The sequence below is a fragment of the Chiloscyllium plagiosum genome, unplaced genomic scaffold, assembly GCF_037043375.1.
Source record: "Chiloscyllium plagiosum isolate Xiang-an unplaced genomic scaffold, Cpla_swu_hap1 HiC_scaffold_12, whole genome shotgun sequence".
NCBI lineage: Eukaryota > Metazoa > Chordata > Chondrichthyes > Orectolobiformes > Hemiscylliidae > Chiloscyllium > Chiloscyllium plagiosum.
The window spans coordinates 99,345,423-99,372,601 of record NW_028270150.1 but is presented as its reverse complement, the minus strand read 5'-3'; the positions used below and the strand labels follow the sequence as shown (position 1 = coordinate 99,372,601).

The following is a 27,179-nucleotide window of genomic DNA, read 5'->3' as shown; positions in this document are numbered from 1 at the left end:
TGCTACATCACCCCCTACATTTTCCAAAACAGCAAACTTGTTTGAAATGGGGATAGCTACAGAAGAGTCCTGCACTAACTGTCTACCTCTCTTACCTTTCCTGAAGTCAATCCATCTATCTGACTATATCTGCGACTTTTCCCCTTCCTATAGCTGCCATCCATCATATCCCCTTGCTCTTGTAATTTCCTCATTGCTTCTAAATGTCTTTCCAGCCGATCCATTGGATCTGATAGGATTCACAACCATTTATTGCAGATATAATCCTCAGTAATCCGTAACCTCTCCCTAAACTCACACATCCAACAAGAAGAGTATATCACTCTAGTAAAGGCCATTTTTGCTTCTTTCAATCTACAGACCAAGAAAATAGCACTGTCTTATTCCTCTACAAAACACTGCTCCAGGTTAAATTAATACTTATGGCTTATATTTTAAGTTTAAACAAGAGACATATCTCAATAAAAGATATAATCAAGAAAGAACCCACTTTACTCACTACTGCAGACCACGCTTAAAATATCCACTTATCTGTTTCCGTGCAGTGACCTCTCCCAAAACAGGTTCCTCCAAGATCATTTGTGAATTTTACTGTTTATTAATTTCCCCAGACGCACTCCGATGTCCAGCGATACAGCAAAGGCAGTAATCTGCAGGTTCACTGCTCTGTCAGTTAGCAATGTGGGTTTCTTTCTCTCTCTCTCTCTCTCCTGCACTGACCTCACCATGTGCTTACTTTGTCTGTTCTTCTCCCTTTTAAAAGCTCTGTTGTTTTGACTTTTTTTCTCCCAAGTTCCAAAACAATGCAACAGCATATAGAACAGTAATTGCTGCTCCTGGAATTTTGAGGGAATCACTTCCAACACCTAAAATACCTCATTTATTTAAACAAAATCCACCATTCATGATTCAGTTAGCAACAACTCAAAAATAGGAAACATCTGCCATGAATATTGCTGTGCTTTTGAAAATTGGAATTTCAAAGTACTGATTTTTGAACATTGGTCCAGAAACACTGCCCTTAAAGACAGAATTCAAATACAAAGTAGTCTTATTTTATTTGTGGTCTTAACACTTGAGACTTTTTGCCCTTTGTAGCTCTTTAAAGCAATTTCAACCATTCCAAGAGATTGCGGAAATGCCAGCAAAAAATGAATGAATATGTGACCCTGTTTGTAATCTGGGTAGTATTCCTGGGAGCAACGACTGAAAATCAACAAAACACTGCAAGAAGCCATTCCGTTCATCTACTGTGAATTGCATCATTCAATTTACAGTTTGAATAGAAGAATAAGAGGGAAAAATGCTCAAATTTGCAATTATACAATGTCTCTCAAGGCATTGAGATATTCCAAAACATTTTGCAGCCAGTTGAATATTTTTAAAGTGTTGTTACTATTTTACTGTTGGGAAACAAACTTGTGGTAATGGATACGGTTCGGTTCCATACCTTATCTTGTTCGCAATATGGTGCGTGATTAGGTTTCATTAGTCATAGAGATGTACAGCATGGAAATAGACCCTTCGATCCAACCTATCCAGGCCGACCAGATATCCCAACCCAATCTAGTCCCACCTGCCAGCACCCGGCCCACATCCCTCCTAGTCATATACCCATCTAAATGCCTCTTAAATGTTGCAATTGTACCAGCCTCTGGCAGCTCATTCCATACACGTACCACCCTCTGTGTGAAATGCTGGATTTTTAAAATAGAATAATTATTCCATTTCCCCCAATCTTTAAAAAAGGTTTGAAATATCGCTTGTTCATAAGATGATGCATAGGGTTGTTTAATACTTCCTAATGCGTTCTACTGGCTTAGCTAGTTTTCTCTTGAGACATTGGCAAAGAATTTCAGTTTGTACTTTGCTGTAAGGTGACAGCACTCGAATTCACAACGAGAAGACACATTAACTGTTAATCCTTTCAGGCCGACAGTATCACCTGACTCAATTAAAGCTGTTGACTGGGCACCTCTAGGGAGGTTTCAAACTATCGACATATAGTGACATACTTTGTCTTTGATCTGTTTACTTGTTATTTAAAATAAGATTTTCTTGCTTTAAAGTATTGTAATCCTGAGCACATTTAGCTTGTAAAATTATGGTCTGTTAACAGATCCAAGCAAATTCACTTTCACGGTGCGAGAAGAACCCACCGCATTCGGGTCACCTACCCGGACGCTGCTCCGTGTTTTGTGCAACATCCTCCTGACTGAGGGTGAGCCATCAGGGATCAGTGTTGTTGCTGTTGGCGTGCAGAATTGCTCGTGGGATGGACAGCCACGCACCTCGATGGCTATTTATTTTGTGATTTGACTATGATGATCAGTAACAGTATTTCCTTGTTGTGCAAGAATATTACTCAAATGTGGCTGCGACTGAAGAAAATAACAGGTGTGTTTTGGAAGAGCAGCTTCTGTCTCCGTTACAGGATTAAATAACAACTGGTGTTAAGTATCACAGAACTGAAGGTGCTTCAAAGACCGGTTAATCACAGGTTTAACCATATTTGGTGAAGGGATGGTACAGTCCATTCAATAAAATTGGAGTCAAAATCACTTAAAGTAAGTAATGAATTTATCAATTCTTTAGTTGTATTACTGACTGTGGGCCAGGACCTGCCTGTGTTCCTGACTCTGGGGCAGGAGCTACCTGTGATGATTTATAATACAATTCATCATTACAATTCCTATTCAAGAGAGTCGAAAACAGTATAGAAATACATACTATAACTAAGTTATTTAAGCTTTTAACTCGGATCTCTCTTGTAATTGAGATTAGACGGCTTTGCTTCAATGACAAGCTCCATCACAGTGATGTTAGCCTTGAAACAAGGATGTCCAAGGGCACAGGACCTTGCCTCTTAGCTTACACCCTTGTTGAAACATTCCAGTATGTAAACATGTTCTGATTTCAGGCTATTGCTGTTAGTAGTATAAATCTCTTGAAGAAACCTTTGTGTCTCTGTCATAGAACAAAATGTTGGGAGTATGGATACTCATGCATTTAGGCCTTTATTAAGTTCGGAGATAAAACACCTTCTAAGCCATTTGTTGGGGGAGGAGTTTTAGGAATAGGTGGTCTGATTGAAGCAAAAGATTTTTGAGGAGACTTGACAGGGTAGAAAATGTATTTTCCCTCTTGTGTGAACCTAGAGCTAGGGGACACTATCTCAAATTAAGCAGTTGTCCATTTAAGAAGGCGATGAGGAGAAATTTCTCAAAAATTGTGAATCTTGGGAATTCTTTACAGTAGCAAGCAGTCACGCAGAAGTAATTTAGTCAAAGTAAGAACTATCAGGGTTCAAGAGTCGAGGGTTATCGGGAATAAACAGGATCTTATAGATTTGGTGGAGGTGTGAGGAGCCATAAAGTCTACTCGGGTCCTATGTTGTCCTTAATGATTGTTTTTATGCATATGTTTCAGTACTTGTGACCAGAAAAATAGAGAAGGAGGAATAGCAAGATACCATTGGCTGCATGTACATTGCATTTAGATGTGATAACTGTGATGCTAAGATATACTGGAAACTTGACAGGTTCCACTCCTTGAATATGCAGTTGATTTGTGGCTATGCTCAGTATTTCAGTGAATTCATACTATTTCCAGAATAGATTTGCATTTGGTCTGTGCCAGACCATTTTTCCGTCTGTGTTTGAGCCACTACATTGAAATGAATGCTGGCTACTAAGAGCTATCTGCTGACTATCTGATCATACTGTACATGATTCGGAGATGCCGGTGTTGGACAGGGGTGTACAAAGTTAAAAATCACACAACACCAGGTTATAGTCCAACAGGTTTAATTGGAAGCACACTAGCTTTCGGAGCGACGCTCCTTCATCAGGTGATTGCCAGAATCACCTGATGAAGGAGCGTCGCTCCGAAAGCTAGTGTGCTTCCAATTAAACCTGTTGGACTATAACCTGGTGTTGTGTGATTTTTAACTTTGATCATGCTGTAATGTGCAATCTAAACACCTATGGGCACCTTGCACATAATTTGGGGAGCCGTGCTCCAAAACAAGATATCATTGAGTAGACAATTAGAGAGCTGACGTATTGCTTAAGGTCCTAGAGGAGCCCTGCAGTAAGACCATAAACCATAACATCATGAGAAATATGATTAGGCCGTTTAGCCTCTTGCTTCACCATTCTTTAGGATCATTCTGTACATTCACTTTCCTGCCCTTTCCCCGTAGCCCTTGATTTCCATACTGATCAAGAATGTATCTACCTATACATGTCAGCCTTAAATATTCACAAGGACTCTGCCTCTACAGCTCTCTGTGGCAAGAAGGTTCAAAGACTCAACCCTCAGAGAAGAAATATCATCTCCTTGCAATCTTAAATTAGCGCTCCTTTATTCTTTGCAGGAGCAGGAAAATTGACATTTCAGGCAGAAGCCCTTCATCGGGAATAGAGTCATTCCTGATGAAGGGCTCCTGCCCGAAACGTCTCTTTTCCTGCTCCTTGGATGCTGTCTGACTTGCTGTGCTTTTCCAGCACCACTCTAATCTTCACTCTGATCTCCAGCATCTGCAGTCCTCACTTTCACCCAATTCACCTAACCAGCATATCTTTGGATTGTGGGAGGAAACCTCTGTGTTGAACTTTTTGCGGTTTGTTTCAAGTCTTTCATTTATGTTGACTGAAAATTTGGCTACAGTACTTTTTCTCCCTTCTTCCAAATCATTTAATATGTACTGGAAACAGTGACAGTCCCAGCACTGATCCCTGTGGAACGTCTGGTTGTAGGTTGCCAACCTGAAAATGAACTCCTCCCCAGTTGCAGTTTCCAGCTGTATAGCCAATTCTCTACCAACATCAATATACTATCTCCAATACCACAGATGCTTTTTGTTAGGTACCTTGAGAAATGCCTTCTGGAATGGTTCCTCTCTATTCACTCTGGTTGGGACTTCCTTGAGAATCTAATAAATTAGTCAGACATGATTTCCCTTTCATGAAGTCATGACTACTTTGTTTGATTAGATTATGATTTTTACAAATGTGTTAAAATTATTTCCTTAATTCATTTCAACATTTTTCCAACAATAGATATTAGGATAATCAGCCCATAGTTAACATGCTTTTTGCCCCCTCTCTTTGTGAATAAGGGTGTTACATTGGCAGTTTTCCAGTCCTTTAGTGCTTCTTCAGAATCTAAAGTCTTTTGGAAAATTTGCAACCAATGCATATCTGTTGCTATTCTCTTAGAATCCTTGAATGCAAGCAATCAGGGCCATGGGATGAATCTGCCTTTAACCCCATTAGGTCATCTAATACTCCTTCTCTAATAATGGTGATGGTGCTTAATTCCTTCCCATATTATTTAATATTAATTGGATGTTCAAAGTACCTTCCATAAAGGCATTGAGAGCATTGGTGGACATTGCATGCTCCCTCTCCAATGACACCTGGGCATGAACATAACTGCAGAAAAGGGACAGCTTTTATCACATAACTGAATGGCTTTCCCACCACCAAATCACTGGGGATTTTTGTTTGTTTTTAACTATTAACTGCCACCACTAAATCACCGGTATACTGGTTGTGCTTTACTTTTTTTCTTCTTTACCCCCAGAAGTGTTAGTGTACACAACTGAATGGTTTTCCTACCCCCAAATCACCATGACATTTCTTTTTTGTTTTTGACCAGTAATCATCCATGCAGCCAATTGAAAGCTTACATGTAAAGCCTATGATGGGCAATGCAAGCCATCAAAAGTGAGTGTGAATCTGCTTTTTTTTTTGTAAATCAACCTATTCAGGGATATTCTTACGCATTTGGTGTAGGTGGGACTTGAACCCTGATGTTCTGACTCAGCAGTAAGAACACTATCACTGAGCCACAAAAGTTCTATGGATTTTGTTTTTAAAATTTGATCTATTTTTCCCCTGATCTAAGATATTACAACATACCTCTGGAGCAGGTGGGACTTGAAACTGGATCTCTCAGTTGAGGGGCAGGGACACAATCACTGCACCATAAGAAGGCCCATATTGATTAGTTTATAAAGGGCTCAGACGACAACTTCATTTGAGCTGGCCATTATCTGTAATGAAGGGAACTCTTATTGAATGAGTTCCTCCTGGAAACTAATTAGTGACTGCCCTTGGGTGTTGCAGGGGAGTTAGCACAGTGATGTCAGGATTTTGCTTTTAAAACTTTCAACTGATCCAGTCTGCTTGTATTTGTGCTGGGTGGTAACACTTGCGTGTTGATAGAGCTGCACTTAGGGAAATGAACAGACTGCTATCACACTGCTGACATGTGCCTTTTGGACAGACTTACTTTAGGCACTCAGGAGCTGAGTTGCTTATTTCAGGATTCCTTATCTCAGACCTGCACGTATGGTTACAGTACATAATGGCATACAGGTAGTTCTCCTATAATGCGTGTTCATTCAACGCAATTTGTCTGTAACGTGATTTTTGAATTGCCTACTTTATTTTTGTAAGGCGAACTCTCGTTCGCTGTTATGGAATTCTCATCCCTAGCACTAAGTATTGTGGTGCACAGAGGACTGGACTCCGCCTTGGCATCACATGATCAGTGAGCTAGTACGCTTTATCATGATGAGCTTTGTGAAAGATATTTTGAAATATGTGCACTATTGGACTTAGAAAAGCATTGCGAAAATGTATCTACAGCCTGAAGACATGAAGCTGGGAGCAATCTGTTAATTAAGAAAAACTTAAAGAGTTGAGATAAGAATGAAATTTCACTGGAATTAACTAACAGAAAATGGACAGTTTTGAGAAGCAGTTTCAAACCTGTCTTTGTTCTTCTTCTTCTCTCTCTTTGTTTAAAGAATATCTGCAGACTCGTGAATATGTTTCAGTGACCAATCACTATGGTAACCAACTGCAAAGAAATACATTACAGAGGTTTGGACATGGTCAGTGTTAGGAAACTTTGCACAAAATGGATGAGGGAAAGAAAGATGGGTGGCACATTTACTTTTTGGTGCATGCGTGGTAATATCCTGAAGAGGTGAGGAGGCTGTGCAGAAGAGATTCAGGATTAGTCAGGGTCAGATGTTAGCAAGAATAAGAGTGAGTGGGGAAGATACCTGTCAGGAACAATTTAAATCTTTTGGAAACATTAGAGACAGATGACACTGCCAGGCGGCCAGGTCTGTCAATCAAAAGTTGGTGTGGAGGCAGAGCAGAAAAGTCGGACATCGCCCAGAGCCGTGGTAATAGGGGACTCCATAGTGAAAGGAACTGACCGGGGTTTTTGTGGCAGCAGGCAGGACTTAAGGATGGTGTGTTGCCTTTCTGGTGCCAGGGTTAAAGACATCACAGAAAGAGTGCAGGAAATCCTCAAGGACGAAGGTGAAGAGCCAGAGGTGGTGGTACATGTTGGTACAAATGATGTCGGGAAGAAGAGGAGGAACATACTACAGCGGGACTTTGGAGAACTAGGAAGAAGGCTGAAAAGCAGGACGTCCAGTTCTGGTTTGCTTCCAGTTCCTCGGGCTGGTGAGGCCAGAAACAGGGAGATAATGGATTTGAACGTGTGGCCGGGGAACTGGTGCAGGAAGCAAGGATTTAAATTCTTGGATCACTGGCGTATATTAGAACCCAGTTTTAATATACCCTAGTTAGAACAAGGGAAGTCAAGAAAGACAAACTGTATCAATTAAGCAGAAAACTCAAAAAGGGATCATGCTGTAAGGTTGAGTGAAATAGGAGTTGATGGGAAGGGTGAGGGCAGTAACAAATTAAAAATACTATATATGAATGCAAGAAGCATTAGAAATAAGATGGATGAGCTTGAGGCTCTTTTGGAAATTGGCAGATATGATATTGTGGGGATAACTGAGACATGGCTTCAAGTGGACAGGGCCTGGGAAATGAATATTCAAGGCTACATGTGCTATCGTAAGGACAGACTGATGGGCAGAGGGGGTTGGGGAGGCCATGTTGGTAAGGGATGATATTCAGTCCCTTGCGCGGGAGGACTTAGAATCAGGGGATGTAGAGTCAGTATGGATAGAGCTGAGAAATTCTAAGGGTAAAAAGACTCTCTTGGGAGTTATCTACAGGCCCCCAAACAGTAGTCTGGATGTCGGATGTAAGTTGAATCAGGAGCTGAAATTGGCCTGTCGCAAAGATGTTATTACAGTTATGGGGGATTTCAACATGCAGGTAGACTGGGAGAGTCAGGATGGTATTGGACCTCAAGAAAGAGACTTTGTGAAATGCCTCTGAGATGGATTCTTAGAACAGCTGGTGCTGGAGCCTACCAGGGAGAAGGCAATTCTGGATCTGGTATTGTGCAACAAACCAGAATTGATCAAGGACCTCAGAGTGAAGGAGCCATTGGGAAGTAGTGACCGTAATACAATAAGCTTCAATCTGCAATTTGAGAGGGAGAGGGTACAATCGAAAGTGACAATATTTTTGTTGAATAAAGGGAACTATGGAGCTATGAGGGAGGAGCTGGCCAAAGTTCAATGGTGCAATACCTTAGCAGGGATGACAGTGGAGGAACAATGGCAGATATTTCTGTGTATAATGCAGAAGATGCAGGATCAGTTCATTCCAAAAAGGAAGAAAGATGCTAGGAGGAGGCATGGGTGGCCATGGCTGATGAGGGATATTAAGAAACATATAAAGTTAAAAGAGAAAAAGTATAACATAGCAAAGATAAGTGGGAAAACGGAGGACTGGGAAGCTTTTAAAGAACAACAAAGGATTACTAAGAAGGAAATACGCAGAGAAAAAATGAGGTACGAAGGTAAACTGGCCAAAAATATAAAGGAGGATAGTAAAAGCTATTTTAGGTATGTGAAAGGCAAAAAAATGGTTAAGACTAAAATTAGGCCCTTGCAGACAGAAACAGGGGAATATATTACAGGGAACAAAGAAATGGCAGAAGAATTGAATTGGTACTTCAGATCTGTGTTCACTGGGGAAGACACAGGCAATCTCCCTGAGGTAACAGTGGCTGAAGGACTGAACTGAAGGGAATTTAAATTTGCCAGGAATTGGTGTTGGAGAGACTGTTAGGTCTGAAGGTTGATAAGTCCCCGGGGCCTGATGGTCTACATCCCAGGGTACTGAAGGAGGTGGCTCGAGAAATCGTGGATGCGTTGGTGATTATTTTCCAGAGTTCGATAGAATCGGGATCAGTTCCTGCGGATTGGAGGATGGTTAATGTTGTACCACTTTTTAAGAAATGTGGGAGAGAGAAAGCAGGAAATTATAGACCAGTTAGTCTGACCTCAGTGGTGGGAAAGATGCTGGAGTCTATTATAAAGGATGAAATTACGGCACATCTGGATAGTACTAACAGGAGAGGTCAGAGTCAGCATGGAATTATCAAGGGGAAATCATGCTTGACTAATCTTCTGGAATTTCTTGAGGATGTAACTCTGAAGATGGACGAGGGAGATCCAGTAGATGTAGTGTACCTGGACATTCAGAAAGCTTTTGATAAAGTCCCACATAGGAGGTTAGTGAGCAAAATTAGGGCGCATGGTATTGGGGGCAAAGTACTAAGTTGGTTGATTGACAGGAAACAAAGAGTAGTGATAAACAGCTCCATTTCGGAATGGCAGGCAGTGACCAGTGGGGAACCGCAGGGATCAGGGCTGAGACCTCAGCTTTTTACAATATATATTAATGATATAGAAGATGGTATTAGTAATAACATTAGCAAATTTGCTAATGATACTAAGCTGGGTGGCAGGGTGAAATGTGAGGAGGATGTTGGAGGATTACAGGGTGACCTGGACAGGTTAGTTGAGTGGTCAGATGCATGGCAGATGCAGTTTAATGTGGATAAATGTATGGTTATCCACTTTGGTGGCAAGAACAGGAAGGCAGATTACTACCTAAATGGAGTCAAGTTAGGTAAAGGGGCAGTACAAAGAGATCTGGGTGTTCTTGTACACCAGTCAATGAAGGTAAGCATGCATGTACAGCAGGTAGTGAAGAAGGCTAATAGCATGCTGGCCTTCATAACAAGAGGGATTGAGTATAGAAGCAAAGAGGTTCTTCTGCAGCTGTACAGGGCCCTGGTGAGACCACACCTGGAGTATTGTGTGCAGTTCTGGTCTCCAAATTTGAGGAAAGACATTCTGGCTAGTGAGGGAGTGCAGTGTAGGTTCACGAGGTCAATTCCTGGAATGGCGGGACTACCTTACGCTGAAAGGCTGGAGCGACTAGGCTTGTATACCCTTGAGTTTAGAAGACTGAGAGGGGATATGATTGAGACATATAAGATTATGAAAGGATTGGACACTCTGGCAGCAGGAAACATGTTTCTGCTGATGGGTGAGTGCTGAACCAGAGGACACAGCTTAAAAATACGGGATAGACCATTTAGGACAGAGATGAGGAGAAATTTCTTTACCCAGAGAGTGGTGGCTGTGTGGAGTGCTCTGCCCCAGAGGGCAGTGGAGGCCCAGTCTCTGGATTCATTTAAGAAAGAGTTGGATAGAGCTCTCAAGGATGGTGGAATCAAGGGTTATGGAGATAAGGCAGGAACAGGATACTGATTAAGGATGATCAGCCATGATCATATTGAATGGTGGTGCAGGCTCGAAGGGCAGAATGGCCTACTCCTGCACCTATTGTCTATTATTATCTATTAAGATATTGCAGGAAAAGGTGGGCACAGTAACAGAGTGTGAGGTATCAACAAGAAGATGGTGGCACTTTTTACTGGCAGAGTGGAAAAGGTAATTGATCTTCTTATGTTCTGTGTGCTCCTTTATATGGTTGAGACTGCACCTGCCTGGATGGTAACCCTGGTTCAGGTTGACATTCCTGATTAAGAGCCCATGCTCGAAACATCGACTGTCCTGCTCTCCGGATGCTGCCTGACCAGCTGTGCTTTTCCAGCACCACACTTTTTGACTTCTTCAGATTGGCATGGTTCCAGTAGAATGGTGCCCTCTGTTGGCCTGGGAGAAAAGGATGCTATGCCCATCAGCATTTAGATTCCCTACAGTGTGGAAACAGGCCCTTCGGCCCAGCCAGTTTACACTGACCCTCCGAAGAGTAACCCACCCAGACCCATTTCCCTCTGACCAATGCATCCAACATTATGGGTAATTTAGCATGGATACAGCAAAGGCTGTGAATACCGACAACACCCCAGCATCAGCACAGAAGACTTGTCCTCCTGAATTCGCCACATCTCTAATCAAGCTGTTACAATACAGCTACACCACTGCCATCTACCTGCCACCATGGAAAACCGTCCAGTAATGTTTGCTGTTTTGTAGCTTCATCAGGTTAACACCAATTATTTAGCTCTTTCTGATGTTAGTCTTGTCATGCTCTCCTGCACTCTTGTTGATGCTGTTCCCCTGACTTGAATAGAAGAGTGAAGAAGGTTCTGGTTAACATGAGGTTAGAGACTGTGTGACGGAGTACAATTCTTCTGTTGAAAGCGGATGCTCAGTTTTCAGTTGTTGCATGTGTTTGAAAATGATCCTATTTAGCACAGTGGTGGTTGTCACACAGCACAATTGAAATATTCTTTACATTACAACAAAGGCTATCCAGTGGTCACTCCTTCTAAAACTATCATGGACAGATACATTGTGACAAGTAGATTGGTGAGAACAAGGCCAACTGTTGATTTTCCTCAATACATGTTGCAAGTTTGGTTTTGCAGATATGTTCTTCAGGACCTGGTTAGTAGTGGTAATGAGCCACTTTCAGTGTTGGCCATTGAAGACCCCCACCCAGAACATACTCGATGTCTTTAGTTAAATTCCAATTGGAATTTAAATTAGAGCCCTGATTTATCAGCTGAGGGAGGGCATCACATGGTAGTCAGGTTTTCTTGCTCATGTTTGACTTGATGGATCCACTTCTATTTGAAGGACTTCTGGGGTAATCCAAGGATATATCACTGTGCGCTACCACATCTGGTTGGTCTCACTTTTTCTAGTGGAGGACATATCCTGAATTGGTGATGGCAATGTTTGGGATATTGTAAACTCTGGTTCGGTGAGTATAACTTGTCAGGTGGTGGGACATTTCTTGAAATTTTGCCTCCAGGTGTTAGGAAGGGGAACTATGTAGGGTCAGTTGGGCAGGGGTGTTGTTTCCTGTGCATAAGTCAATGCCATGTGGTTCTTTAAAGGCTTATACTTTCTTTGACTTTTCTGTAGCAGTTTAGTACAATTGAGTTTACTAGGCTACTTTGGAGAGGAGTCAAACATGTTATGAGGGACTGAAGTCATAGTTAGGTCAATCCAAATAATAATTGCAGATTTCCTATCGTGAAGGACATTTTTGAACCACTTGAGTTTGTAATAACAGTCACACAGATTCCTGATCACCATTACTAAAATTGATTCTAATGCCAAATTTATTAATTACTTGAGTTTAAGTACTACTGATTGGTTTGTTGGGATTTGAATCCCACTCTGCAGAGCGATAACCTAGGCCTCTGAATTACTAATACACTACCATTGCTGCCATATTGCTATACTCATTGAAGCTCTTAAACATCCCTTTTGTGAAGGAAGCATTCATAAATTTCTTGACATAAAACCTGGAACAGTTGAAGATAGTAAGTGAAACAGTGATGTTTAAGATTTGTTACAGGAAGTCAGGTCTAATAATGAACGTGCAAGCATGTGTATGGAAAACAGATGGATGACGATCAGTGGACCCATTGTTTTTTACACGGAATAACACCTACACCCTGTCAAATGTCCAAATCGGATACGTAAATGGCAAGATAATTCCCGTACAGAAAGTGTGAAGGGATCTATGGGTTCAGGTTCACAAATCTAGAAATAAAAGTTCATAATGCTGTAAAAAGTACAAACAAAACACTGGTGTTAGGAAGGAGGATGTGCTGAAAAGTTTTAAAAACATAAGGATAGATAACTCCCCTGGTCTAGATGGGATATACCCAAGGTTACTGCAGAAAGTGAGGGAAGAGATTGCTGTGCCTTCGGTGGTGGTCTTTGCATCATCTGTGTCCACTGGACTAGTGCCAGATGATTGGAGGGTGACAAATATTTATTTCCTTGTTCAAGAAAGGGAATAGGCATAATAGTGGGAATTATACAGCAGCCAGTCTTATGTCAGTGGTGGGTAAAGTATTGGAGAGGATTATGAGAGACAGGACTTCTGATTTTTTGGAAAACCATAATTGTATTAGAGATAATCAGCATGGAATTATAAAGTGCAGGTCATGCTTCACAATCCTTACTAAATTCTTTGAGGATGTCACAAAAGACATTGAAGGTAGAACAGTGGATGTGTTGTGTTTGGATTTTCATTTGTTTGTTAAGGTTCCCCAGGGTAGACTCTTTCAGAAAGTAAGGAAGCATGGGATACAGAATTGGCTAGCCCACAGAAGACAGAGTGCTGGTAGACGGAAAGTATTCAGCCTGGAGCTTGGTGACCAGGGGTGTTTCATAGGGATCAGTTCTGGGACCACTGTCCTTTGTGACTTTTATAAATGACTTGGATGAGGAAGTGGAAGGGTGGGTTAGTAAGTTTGTCGATGACACAAAGATTGGTGGAGTTGTGGATAGTGTGGAGAGCTGTTGTCTGTTGCAACAGGACATTGACAGGATGCAGAGCCAGGCTAAGAAGTGGCAAATGGAGTTCAACTTGGAAAAATGTGAAAGGATTCATTTTGGAAGGTTGAATTTGAATGCGGAATACAGGGTTAAAGGCAGGATTCTTGGCAGTGTAAAGGAATAGAGGGATCTTGGGCTCCATGTCCATAGATCCCTCAAAGTTGCCACCCAAGTTGTTTTGGGTTGTTAAGGCATATGGTGTGTTGGCTTTTATTAACAGGGCGATTGAGTTTAAGAGCTGTGAGCCTGTGCTGCAGTTCTACAGAGCACAGGTTAGACCACACTTGGAATATTGTGTTCAGTTCTGGTCGCCTCCTTATAGGAAAGATGTGGAAGCTTTAGAGAGCCTGCCAAGGAGCTTTACCAGGATGCTGCCTGGTTTGGAGGGCATGTCCTATGAAAAAGGTTGAGTGAGCTAAGGCTTTTCTCATTGGAGCAAAGAAGGGTGAGAGGTGACTTGAATTATGTGTACAAGATGTCGAGATCCATACATAATGGATAACCAAAGACTTTTTTTCCGATGGCGGGAATTTCTATCATGAGGGGGCATACTTTTAAGGTGATTGGAGGAAGATTTAGGGGAGATGTCAGGCAAGGGTTCTTTAGAGTGATGGGTGCATGGAATGTACTGCTAGCAGTGGTTGTAGAATCAGATACATTAGGGACATTTAAGTGACTCTTGGACAGGCACATGGAAGTTAGTACAATGGAGGATGTGTAGTCTGATCTTAGAGTAGTTCAGAAGGCAGGCACAACGATGGCTGAAGGGCCTGTACTGTGCTGTACTGTTCTATGTTCACTGCCAAAGGAATAGAATTTGAAAGCAGTGAGGTTTTGTCAAATTTATCATCAACCTTTGCTCCAAGAGTGGTTGATAACCACTTCCTCACAGCGCCAGGGACCCGGATTTGATTCCCACCTCTGGCGACTGTCTGGGTGTATGGAGTTTGTACATTCTCCCCGTGTCTGTGTGGGATTCCTCCCACAGGTCAGATGACTTGGTCATGCTAAATTGCCCATAGTGTTAGGTGCATTAGTCAGCGAGAAATATAGGGTAGGGGAATGGGTCTGGGTGCGCTACTCCTTTGGAGGGTCGGTGTGGACTCGTTGGGTTGAATGGCTGTTTCCACATTGTTTTAGATTCCCTACAATGTTCTTTCATTCATATTAGGAAAATGATATTGATGATATCCTGCAGAAAGCTATTTTATAAAAAAAGTGAAACGAAACTTTGTGCACTTGAATAGCATTCTTTTCAAACAGTTATAGATTGCAAGAAAAGCATCTCTTAACCTGAAAAATGCAGTTTAAAACAGAAGTACTTTCAGACAGATATACAAAGCAGGTGAACATGGATCTACTGGCCCAGAGGTAGGGACTCTATTATGGCACACCAGTTAATTTTAATCAGTTTTTTTATGGATGTAGAGTCATAGGATCATACACACCCTTTGGTCCAACTTGTTCTTGCTGACCAGGTATCCTAAGCTGAACTAGTCCCATTTGCTTGTGTTTGGCCCATATCCCTCTTCAATGTTTGCTATTCATGTATATGTCAAAATGTCTCTTAAGTGTTAGAATTGTACATGCGTCTAGTATTTTCCTCTGGTGGCTTATCCCATTCATGTACCACCCTCTGTGTGAAGAAGTTTCCCCTCCGGTATGTTTTAAATCTTTCTCCCTCCATCTTTAAACCTACGCCCTCTAATTTTGGAGTCCCCTACTCTTTGGAAAAAGACCTTCTCGATACCCCTTATAAATCTTTTGTAAGGTCACCACTCAGCCTCTGCGCTCCAGGGGAAAAAATTCAAATTCAAACTAACATTTTTATAAGTAGCATTTGAGTTTTGTCTATCTGAAAGAACTCAATGATTAATTAACTCAAGTGTTTCTGTTGCTATGGTGCTTTTGTTTCTAAAGGAAATACTGCATGTGTGTTTTCAGGGAGCTGAATGGGAACTTGCTTTTATTGGGAGAGTTTAGAAATTATTATGACACGGGGGTGAACCCTTCTGTTAACTAAATCAGAAAAGCTCACCTCGTTAAAATATAAGTGACAGAGAACTCCCAAATTTCACTATATAAAGAAAATAATATCAATTGATTCTTTAACTCTAAAAGTGAACATTAAACAACAACTATTCACAACTCTAAGCCCCCTTTCTTTTAACTGCTTGTTATCTACCTCCAACTCTATAACAATATACTGCTCCAATAAAACATTTATTAAAATTACATCAACTTAATTTCAAAACCATACAACGGCTGTCCTGTTTGGTGTCTTTCTTCTTTCGGCTTTCTTCCTGGGTCGTCATCTTTTGCTGTGAATATGCTTCTTGTGAAAAGGTACCTTTTGATAGAGAGTGTTTTAATGTCTTGGGTCTCTGTCTGACTTTGAAAATGCCTGATGATTTTATATCCCAACATCGGATCGTCTCATTGGTTCAGGTTGGCAAAAGAATAAATTCAAACTCAGTTGGGTTTTAGTATTCTGAGGCATAATTTAGACTGGTTAAATTCGAATTGCTGTCAAAATAGCAACCAACTCTGGTATTCATTTCACAGCCAAATTTCCAGTACACTGAGTCTGCTATTTAGTCATATAACACAGGTGCCTGTGAGCTCTGTGCACTACAGCATTCACTCTTGCTTAAAGGTACAATGCACGCCTTCAACTTCATAACACCTTCCCCCCCCCCAAACAAAACGAACCATCATAATGAAAATATGGATTCATTTTTTTTCTAATTCTTAATCCCATTACAATGCAATGCATAGGTCATTAATCTAAGTTCATATTAATTTTCTACATACTATCTGTTCAATCTTATCTATATTTTAATTCTTTAAATCCATGAAAACACATCTGCAATCACATTTTTACAACCTGCAACATTTACAGTTTGTAAATTAAAAATCTGTAACATAAGACTCCAACAAAATAGTCTCATATTTTTGCCTTTAAATAGTTCCAAGAATGTAAGAGGATTGTGGTCCATGTACACTATGTTCATCACAAACATTAAAGTGTTGTAGGGCTGTACCAAACTTGGTAATTCCTTTTCAATTGTAGAGAATTTTCTCTGGTGGGCATTGAGTTTCTTTGAAAAGTAGCCAATTGGCTGTTCAATTCCATCATCATCATCCTGTAGCAGTACAGCACCAACTCCTATATGGCTCGTATCGATTGCAACTTTGAAGGGTCTCAAAAAATTTGGTGTAGCTAAAACTGGTGCAGTGGTTAATATTGTTTTAAATTGTTAATTGCCTCCTGGCATTGTTTTGTCCACCGAACTTTTGTGTTGTTCTTCATTAAATCTGTTAATGGTGCCACCACGCTGCTGAAGTTTGGAACAAACTTCTGGTGGAATCCGCTTTATCCCAAAAATCGAAGCATCTCTTTCTGTGAGGTTAATTGTGCAAATTCCTTAATTGATCTTCACCTTCTTATTCCTTAGTGTCAACCTTCCATGACAGATGTTATGTCCCAAGAATGTCACCTCTGCCTTTGTGAATTCTACTTTAAGTTTATTACCAGTTTTGCTTCTCATAATCATTCAAAGAGTTCTGCCAACTGTACCATGTGATCTTTCTATGACTCACTAAATATCACTACGTCATCCAGATAAACTGTACAGTTTGTTAATCCAGCCACACTCAGTTCGTGAATCTTTGGAATGTGACTGGTGTGTTCTTCATTCCAAAAGGCATCACTTTGAATTTTACATTAGATTAGATTAGATTAGAGTGTGGAAACAGGCCCTTCGGCCCAACAAGTCCACACCGACCCTCCAAAGAGCAACCCACACAGACCCATTCCCCCACACCCACCCCTTCACCCAACACTACGGGCCAGCCAGCAATTTATATAGCCCATTTGGGGTTACAAATGCAGAAACCTCTTTCGCTGTCTCTGATAAAGGTACCTGCCAATAACCACACAGTAAGTCCAACTTTGCGATTGTAACTGGTTTATCCAACTTTCTCTATACAGTCCTCCAATCTTGGTATTGGGTATGAGTCTGATTTTGTTACGGCATTGACCTTCCGATGATCCACACAAAACAGGTTTGGGAGCTAACATAAACGGCAAACTCCACTCACTGAAGCTTTGGTGATAGCTTTGTTGAGCATCACAGGCACTTACTTCGGGACCTGTGTGGTTTTGAAAGGATAAGTCAGTAGATGTGTTGTTTTATCGGAACAGCTTTCCCTACTTTCGCCTCATGCACAATAGTATTAGTCCTCCCCATCTTATTCACCTCATACTGCTGCAACAAACCTTTCAACTGGGTTCATTGCTCCTGAGAGAGAGAGAGAGTTCACTAAACTATCCTACTCCTCAAGGACTAACTCATTATTTAACATATTTTGAGGCACATCAAACTTCACGATATCTGGATTTGGTTCCTCACTCTGCGTGGCAGTAACTAACACCTGTTTCTCTAGTTGTCTGTCTCTATTATAGTAATTCAACATATTCACAAGACATACGCAATACACTTTTTCTTTCTATCTGGCATCTTTGCCAGATAGTTTACCTGACTCAACTTTCTCAATTTGATAGGGATCATAAAACATGGCTTTGAAGGGATCTCCTACCATTGATAACAATACTAATACATCATCCCCACGGGAAAACATCTAAATTGAGAGTTTTTATCGACCACCTGCTTCATTCTATGCTGTACCCTCTCCAAGTGCTGTTTAGGTAATTCACCTACCCGATTTAATCTCTCCTTTGCCTCAGATACACACAATCCAAGTGTGAGATCTCCAACTTTGGTCCTGTCAATTTTTCTTTAAATAATTTCAAAGGCCGTCTTTCTTCATGTCAGAATATTTAACTGAAAGGGAGTAAATGGAGTAGATTCATTTGGGGTATCTCTAATGGCAAACAGTACAAATGGAATACCTTTATCCCAATCATTCGGGTAACGCTGACAATACGTTCTTAACATAGTGTTCAGGGTCTGATGCCACCTTCCAAAGCTCCCTGGGTTTCAGGATAGTACACACTTAAGCTATCCATGACTTTCTTAAACAGCCTAGCAGGTTAGTGGTTGGCAAACAATAAATTAAAACCTGATTGGGTTTTTATCCTGGGGCATAATTTAAACTGGTTAAATTTGAATTGTTGTCAAAACAGCAACAAACTTGGGTATCCATTTCACAGTCTAGATTAGAGTGGTGCTGGAAAAGCACAGCAGGTCAGACAGCATCCAAGCAGCAGGAAAATCGACGTTTCAGGCAAAAGTCCTGATGAAGGCTTTTTTCCTGCTCCTCGGATGCTGCCTGGCTTGCTGTGCTTTTCCAGCACCACTCTAATCTAGACTCTGATTTCCAGCATCTGCAGTCTTCACTTTTGCCTAGTATTCATTTCACAGCCAAATGTAACGTATTTTCAATTTTCCAGTACACTGAGACTGCAATCTAGTCACATACACCGGTGCTTGTAAGCTTTCAGTGCAGAACAGCATTCACTCTTAAAGATATAGTACACACCTTCAACTTTATAACAGTGAACAAAATATACAGTTGTGCATTAAAATTAAATTTAGATTGATTTTTTTTCAACTGAAAAAGCAGTTGAATGTTAAGTTTTGAACAATAAGCATTTTAGTTTCAGATGGGGCACCTTGTGGAAGTCTTGGCTGAAGCTGCATGTACAAAACACTTGCTCCTGAGAAGGGGAGATTGTTTTTGTTTGTTTGTGGGTGAGTGTGGGACTGTGACGAAATAGAAAACCTCAGTGTAAGAAGTTTAGTTTAAAGGTTCCAGACTAGAATTGGAGCAGAAAAAGTCGAAACTCAGTTGTATGAAACCTTCAAGAAGAGCCAATCAGATTGTCAGGATGGGTCATTGAAGTCACAGTTAAGTTAAGCCTTTATAGATGTGAATTCGAAGTGAAATGACTATATTGCAAAGCAGGAGTTTTGGGGTTAATAGGATTGTAAATATTTTACTGTGTATTTTCTTTTTGTGCTTTGAAATCTTTAAATTTGTGTTATATGTAAATAGTGTTGGATTCTTTAGTTGGATACCTGGAAGTTGCTTTCTTGGGGAGATGAAGTAAGTATTTGGGAAAAAAAAGAATGTTTATTGTTCCTTCTTCGTTCTGTGATTACATCATTTGCTGATTGCTGGAATCCTTGCGTAGAACTGTGGTTCATTTCTGAAGTGAGCCTTTCTGTTAAACTGATAGCTCTTCTCTGATATGGTTGTTGCTTGGAGATCTTCCCAAGTAGTTCTGGATTTAAAATTTAAAGTTTCATGTGTTTATACGTATTAAACTTAAAATCACTGATTTGTTATCATTGTGTTGACCATTGCAGTGTCAAAAGGGATACCTAAATTCCAATTAGTGTTTTTTAAAATTAAGATTTCACTGTTTTCTGGCAGACTGAAATAAATAAACAAAATTTGTAGCTTCTGAAAGTCATTTTTTTAGCATTTAAATTTAAATTAACCTTCTTCATACTTTTGTCACACTGGCATAGGCATTATTGGGATGTATAGTGTACTTCTGTGCCATAAAGTCTATGAAATGCTGTGATTGACATTATCTGTTGTTATATAGGGCCGCACAATCTTCTAGGAGGAAGAAGATTCTGACACAGTCAAACAACTTGATTCTGGCTGAGAGAAATAACACCTCTTGGAAATTCCTCTCTGACCCCTTTAGTTGCCTTTATCAAATTATATGTTACTCATCAATTATTATCATCTCTTAATTTATAGTCTGATTTCTACAGTCTTGTCTCCACAACCTGTCCTCATAGTTTCAGACTTTTAATTATTGTAAATGGTTCCTTTTCCTCCCCCGTACAATATTCTTGGACCTCATAAAGGAAAAAAACTCAAACAGTATCTGACTCAACCACAATTTTGTTTATTAAAATAAACCTCCTAATGGCTTGAAACAAACCTTCTAAGCTAGATTGAATCACAAAACACTTTGATTAGATGGTCTGATTTAACTTCCGCTCCTATCTAAAACACACATACACCTACAACTTATTAGGAAAGAATCCTTCAGCACAAACGCAGTGGCAAAGCCTCACATCTCTGACCAAATCTTACTTAATTTAGACTCAAACCCCCGGGATTTGGTGTTGTCCTTAGGTTTCCTTAACCTTTTCAGCTGATAACTAACAATCCTCGAAACGATCAGTCTTTCTGGTGAGAAATGTATGTTTACTAGCCAGGTTGAGTCTTCCTAACTCTCCAGTGACTGTTCTGTTGAAGAATCACCAGACTCGGTGTTATCTTTCCTTTCTTCACACGGTGCTGCCAGACCTGTTGTGTTTCAGCAGTACTTTCTGCCTTTGTTTCAGACATTTCAGACATTTTCCTCTTGTTCAGGATGTCTGAGACTTAATCCTCCCTGGTGTAATTCTCTCACAGTCCATGATCAGTGAAACAATGCAATCCTTTTCCATGAATAAAACGGTCCAGACACCATGATCATTTCACAGCGATTCTAAATATCTCTCCTGCTATTTGGAGGTGACATGGTAACAGCACCTGCTACCAAATGGACAAAGGTTTGAAATATCCACGTCTCTCCTCAGTGGGGACCCATCATAGTAACAAGCAGAAGGGTTCCAGTTCTAATGTATTACGTGATCAGTCTCCTGATTGAGGTAGGTAATGGCATTTCCCTGTACCATTGTCCCATGATAGCAGTCAGATGATATAGAGGAACGGTCACTCAACCGAAACATTAACTATGATTTAACCTATTGGGCTTTTCCAGCAATTTCTGTTTTTGTTGCGGATGGCATTAAATCCCTCCTGCTGAGGCACTGTCTGAATTTAATTTTGCTTAGTTGCATGAAGAGTTGGTTTTATTTGCAGCATCGTTTCCATGGGGTTTGAGGTTTGTTTTTATTTTAAAGTTCAGTTTGGAGGGGATTCTGATCCTCCACTCTGGTATTAGTCTGAATCTGAATTGTATTTCCTCCAAAGTTACTATATCCTGTCTGAGATCTGGTGCTTGTAACAAATTCAAAGTTCCATATGTGGCCCATTCAGTTTTATGTAACTGTGGCATAAATTCCATTTTGCATCCCAGACCCCTTGAAATGAAGGCTTAATGATCTATTAGTGTTTTCATGAACTTTTAGTCTCTGCCCACTAGCTCTTAATGATTTCAGGAAATGAACTCCGAATCTCTGTGCTTCTCAAGTTTTTAGCTCCTAATGATTTCGAACATTTTTTGACCCAGTTTTCTTATCTCCAAGCAGATAACCAGGCAGTTGTCTATGATTGCACAGAAAACTTGAAATAGTACTTTCTGATATCTCACCTGGTTTGATGCTGTGCAACTCTGTAATCTATTTAACTGGAGTATCCATTTTACTTGGTTTGAACCTATTCCTTTTTATTATGAGCCAAAGTGAATGAGACACAGTTACTGTGTCAGTTAGTTATAAGGGAAGAGGATGCCTGGGAAAGTTTAGCCTTTCATTAATATCTGGGTCAGGTGGGTGTGTTGAAGAATTGTACTTGGGACAATTGGATTTGCTCAAAAGTAATTCCTGGGTTAGTTGGGTCAACTAAGGTAATACCTAGGGAGCACTTAGTTCGAATGGAGTAACCTGAGACTATTTCATCTAACAGAAAGTTATACCTGGGATTTTCTGGTCAAATGGAAAGTAGAACCTGGGACAGTCTGGTATAAAGGAAAATTTTCTGTGAAAATGTATATGTGGTGCCTGGGAGACACAAATATCATGTGTTATATTCTAATGTTACAGTATGTAATTTATTGAATACATCTATCTGGGAACATTATGTGCAGAGGTAAGGAGTATTTTGGGAAATCTGCTATCTGAAAACAGATATTCAGTTAATTGGATATAGCTGTATAGTTGGATATGATGGAAAAGTACAAGAACAGAAAACGCTGGAGAATCTCGGCAGATCGACAGCATCAGTTAAGACAGAGTTAACGTTTCAAATCCAGTATGACTCTTATTCAGACTTGAGTGAATGCTGCATTCATAGGAATTGATTGAACAGCCTTGAACTTGAATGCTGTACCTGGGAGAGTGACGTCGAAGTATTGTTCTTCCTCTGAGTCAACCGATTAAGGGTTCACCTGCAGTGCCTTAAGCACAAAAAAGGGTTGACACTAATATAATACTGCGGGGTGACACTGGTGGTGGCGCTGTTGTTGGGCTGAGATGTCAAATTAACACCCTCCCTGGGCTTCAAGAAAAGATCCTATTACTCTGATTGTAGAAGAGAAGGGGAAGTCTCTTGTCCTGGTTAACAATTAATTCTCAACCATTGCCACCGAAAACAGACTTTTCTCTGTGCAAAGTCATTATAAACAGCAATGACTATTTACAAATAAAATTTAATTGACTGCAAAGTGTTTTGGAACTCCTTGAGGAAGCTGAAGGCACAATATAAGGCCAAGTTCTTGGAAATTGAACCAATGAGAGATGTAATTGGAAGCAGTACCTGGTAGAGAAAGTTGTAGCTAAAAGTAGTAACTAGGATGGTTATTTAGGACAGAACGTAGCTTTTGCTGAATTCAATTCTAAAGTAACAGTTGTGTTTTACAGATGCACATAGTGGGCGGCACGGTGGCACAGTGGTTAGCACTGCTGCCTCACAGCACCAGAGACCCGGGTTCAATTCCCGCCTCAGGCGACTGACTGTGTGGAGTTTGCATGTTCTCCCTGTGTCTGCATGGGTTTGCTCCGGGTGCTCCGGTTTCCTCCCACAGTCCAAAGAGCTCCGGTTTCCTCCCACAGTCCAAAGATGTGCAGGTCAGGTGAATTGGCCATGCTAAATTGCCCGTAGTGTTAGGTTAGGGGTATGGGTGGGTTGCGGGTCGGTGTGGACTTGTTGGGCCGAAGGGCCTGTTTCCACACTGTAAGTAATCTAATCTAAACAAAAATTACTGAAAGTATCTTTTGAGAAGGTCAAGTATAATTAAAAGCATGGCTCTAAGATAAGCTAAATGGAACAGTTAGATGAAAATTAGTTACAGTAATAACTGGGACAGATAGCTATGATTAAATGTAGCACCTAAAGAAGTTACCTATAATTGATTAACTGTATAAGGTCCGTTGTTGTGGTTCTGTTCGCCGAGCTGGAAGTTTTTGTTGCAAACGTTTCGTCCCCTGGCTAGGCGACATCATCAGTGCTTGGGAGCCTCCTGCGAAGCGCTTCTTTGATGTTTCCTCCGGTGTTTATAGTGGTCTGTCCCTGCCGCTTCCGGTTGTCAGTTTCAGCTGTCCGCTGTAGTGGTTGGTATATTGGGTCCAGGTCGATGTGTTTGTTGATGGAGTTTGTGGATGAATGCTATGCCTCTAGGAATTCCCTGGCTGTTCTCTGTCTGGCTTGCCCTATGATAGTAGTGTTGTCCCAGTCGAATTCATGTTGCTTGTCATCTGCGTGTTTGGCTACTAGAGATAGCTGGTCGTGTCGTTTCGTGGCTAGTTGATGTTCATGTATGCGGATTGTTAGCTGTCTTCCTGTTTGTCCTATATAGTGTTTTGTGCAGTCCTTGCATGGTATTTTGTACACTACATTAGTTTTGCTCATGTTGGGTATTGGGTCCTTCGTTCTGGTGAGTTGTTGTCTGAGCGTGGCTGTTGGTTTGTGTGCCGTTATGAGTCCTAGGGGTCGCAGTAGTCTGGCTGTCAGTTCTGAGATGCTCCTGATGTATGGTAGTGTGGCTAGTCCTTTTGGTTGTGGTATGTCCTCGTTCCGAACGGAGAATTCACTACAAGGGTATACAGGAAAGCCACACACACAGACCAAGTCCTAAACTATGAAAGTAACCACCCGAATACACACAAACGAAGTTGCATCAGGACACTATTCAAAAGGGCCACAACACACTGCAGTACACCAGAACTGCAAAAAGAAGAAGAGGAACACCTATACAAGGTATTCGCCAAAAACGGATACCCGCGCAACTTCATCAACAGATGCCTAAGAGAAAGACCACGGAACGAGGACATACCACAACCAAAAGGACTAGCCACACTACCATACATCAGGAGCATCTCAGAACTGACAGCCAGACTACTGCGACCCCTAGGACTCATAACGGCACACAAACCAACAGCCACGCTCAGACAACAACTCACCAGAACGAAGGACCCAATACCCAACATGAGCAAAACTAATGTAGTGTACAAAATCCCATGCAAGGACTGCACAAAACACTATATAGGACAAACAGGAAGACAGCTAACAATCCGCATACATGAACATCAACTAGCCACGAAACGACACGACCAGCTATCCTTAGTAGCCAAACACGCAGACAACAAGCAACATGAATTCGACTGGGACAACACTACTATCATAGGGCAAGCCAGACAGAGAACAGCCAGGGAATTCCTAGAGGCATGGCATTCATCCACAAACTCCATCAACAAACACGTCGACCTGGACCCAATATACCAACCACTACAGCGGACAGCTGAAACTGACAACCGGAAGCGGCAGGGACAGACCACTATAAACACCGGAGGAAACATCAAAGAAGCGCTTCGCAGGAGGCTCCCAAGCACTGATGATGTCGCCTAGCCAGGGGACGAAACGTTTGCAACAAAAACTTCCGCCTCGGCGAACAGAACCACAACAACGAGCACCTGAGCTACAAATCTTCGCACAAACTTTGTATAAGGTCCCTTGGGGAAGAGTGACCATAATATGATTTTTTTTCATTAATTTTTCATTAATATGGAGAGTGACATAGTTGATTATGAGACTAGATTTTTGAATCTCAAGAAAAGAAACGATATTAGTATGGGGCATGAGTTGACTATGATAAATTGGGGAATAGTATGTAAAGGATGGTGGTAGATAGGCCAAAGCAAGCATTTAAAGAGTGCATGGAGGAACTGTAACAATTGATTTCTGTCTGGCACAAAAATACAATGGGAAGATGGCCTGACCATGGTTAATCAGGAAAATTTAAGGATAGTATTAGATCCAAGGAAGGGACATAAAAATTGGCTTTAAAAAACCCCAGCAGACTTGAGGATTGGGAGCAGTGTAGATTTTAGCAAAGGAGGAAAATGGGATTGATTAAGAGGTGGGTATGAGAATAAGCTTGCAGGGAACTTACAAACTGATTTGTAAATATTTATGCAAGCACAAAAAGATTAATGAAGACAAATCTTACAAAAGTAAAATATGACAGACTAATACTTTAGTTTTCACAAAGGAGGAGGTAAATGATGTCCCAAAACTGTTGGGGAACACAGGGTCCAGAGAGGGAGGAACTAAAGGAAATCAGTATTTGTAGGAAAATGGTCATAGAGTCATAGAGTCCTACAACACGGAAACAGGCCCTTTGGTCCAAACTGGTCCATGCCAACCAAAATGTCCATCCACGCTAACCCCATTTCCCTGCACTTGGCCCATGTCCTTCTAATCCTTTCTTATTCATATATTTGTCAAAATGCCTTTTTGAATGTCGTTAATGTACCCTCTCAGCCACTTCCACTGGTAGCTCATTCCATGCGCCTACCACCCTCTGTGCAAAAAACATCCCTGAAGTTTCCTATTATTCTTTCCCTCTAACCTTAAACTGATGCCCTCAAGTCTTTGATTTCTCCAACCTGGGAAAAAGACTGAGTGCATTCACACTATCCATGTCTCTCATGATCCCATACATCTCCATATGGTTCCCCTTCAGTCTCCTACACTTTAAAGAGAAAGGTCTTAGCTTGTCCGACCTCTCCCTGTATCTCAGAACATTGAATCCAGGCAACATTCTTGTAAATTTCTTCTGCATTCTTGCCAAGTTTAATAACATCCTTCCTCTAGTAAGGTGACAAAACCTGAACACCATAATCCAAGTATGGCTTCACCAATATCCTGTATAACTGCAACATAACTTCCCAACTTCTTTACTCAGTGCCCTGATTGTTGAAATCCGTGTGCCAAAAGCCACTTTCACTGCTCTGCCTATGCATGGCTCCACTTTCAGAGAATTGCGAACCTGAAGTCCAAGGACCCTCTGTTCCACTACACTCCTTAAGGGCCTTCCATTCACCATGAAACTCATACCTTGATTTGGCTTTCCAAAATGCAAGACCTCACACTTATCTATATTAAACACCAGTTGCCAGTTCTCGGCCACTTCTACAGATGATCAAGGTCTTGCTGCAATCTCTGATAACAGGTTTTGAAAAGATTTATAGCTTAGGTTGAGGTTCTGGATGTAGGTTTGCTCGCTGAGCTGGAAGGTTTGTTTTCAGATGTTTTGTCACCATACTAGGTAGTGTCTTCAGTGAGCCTCCGTATGAAGCACTCAAGGTGTAGCCTGCTCCAGCTCAGTGAGCAAACCTACATCCATTTCTGATAACCTTGCTCACTGTCCATGATGCCACTTATTTTGGTATCATCAGCAAACTGACTAATCATACCTTGTACATTTTCAGCCAAATCATCGATTATAGATAACAAACAGCAATTGGCCCAGCACCGACTCCTGAGGCACTCCACTAGTCACAGGCCTCCAGTCCAATAAGCATCCTTCTGCTATTACCCTCTGCTTCCTACTATCAAGTCAATTGTATATCCAGTTTTCCAGCTCCCCCTGGATTCCATGCTA

At 41.1% G+C, this 27,179-nt stretch overlaps 1 protein-coding gene across 7 annotated transcripts in view; it reads left to right on the top strand.

Moving 5' to 3' along the window:
- The window catches only part of mcf2la (mcf.2 cell line derived transforming sequence-like a), a 239,539-nt gene that overhangs the window by 21,753 nt on the left and 190,607 nt on the right, over positions 1-27,179 (top strand). Inside the window, exon 1 of one of the 7 annotated variants that reach the window (XM_087993073.1) lies at positions 2,074-2,397. The exons of 4 other annotated variants lie outside the window; for them this stretch is intronic. In XM_087993073.1, the coding sequence (XP_087849199.1) occupies positions 2,322-2,397 (76 nt within the window). In that variant the 5' untranslated portion in view covers positions 2,074-2,321. Of the gene's footprint in view, positions 1-2,073; positions 2,398-2,429; positions 2,568-14,931; positions 14,951-27,179 lie in introns of those variants that run through there. 2 more of the 7 variants (XM_043700236.2, XM_087993071.1) reach the window with 2 other exon arrangements.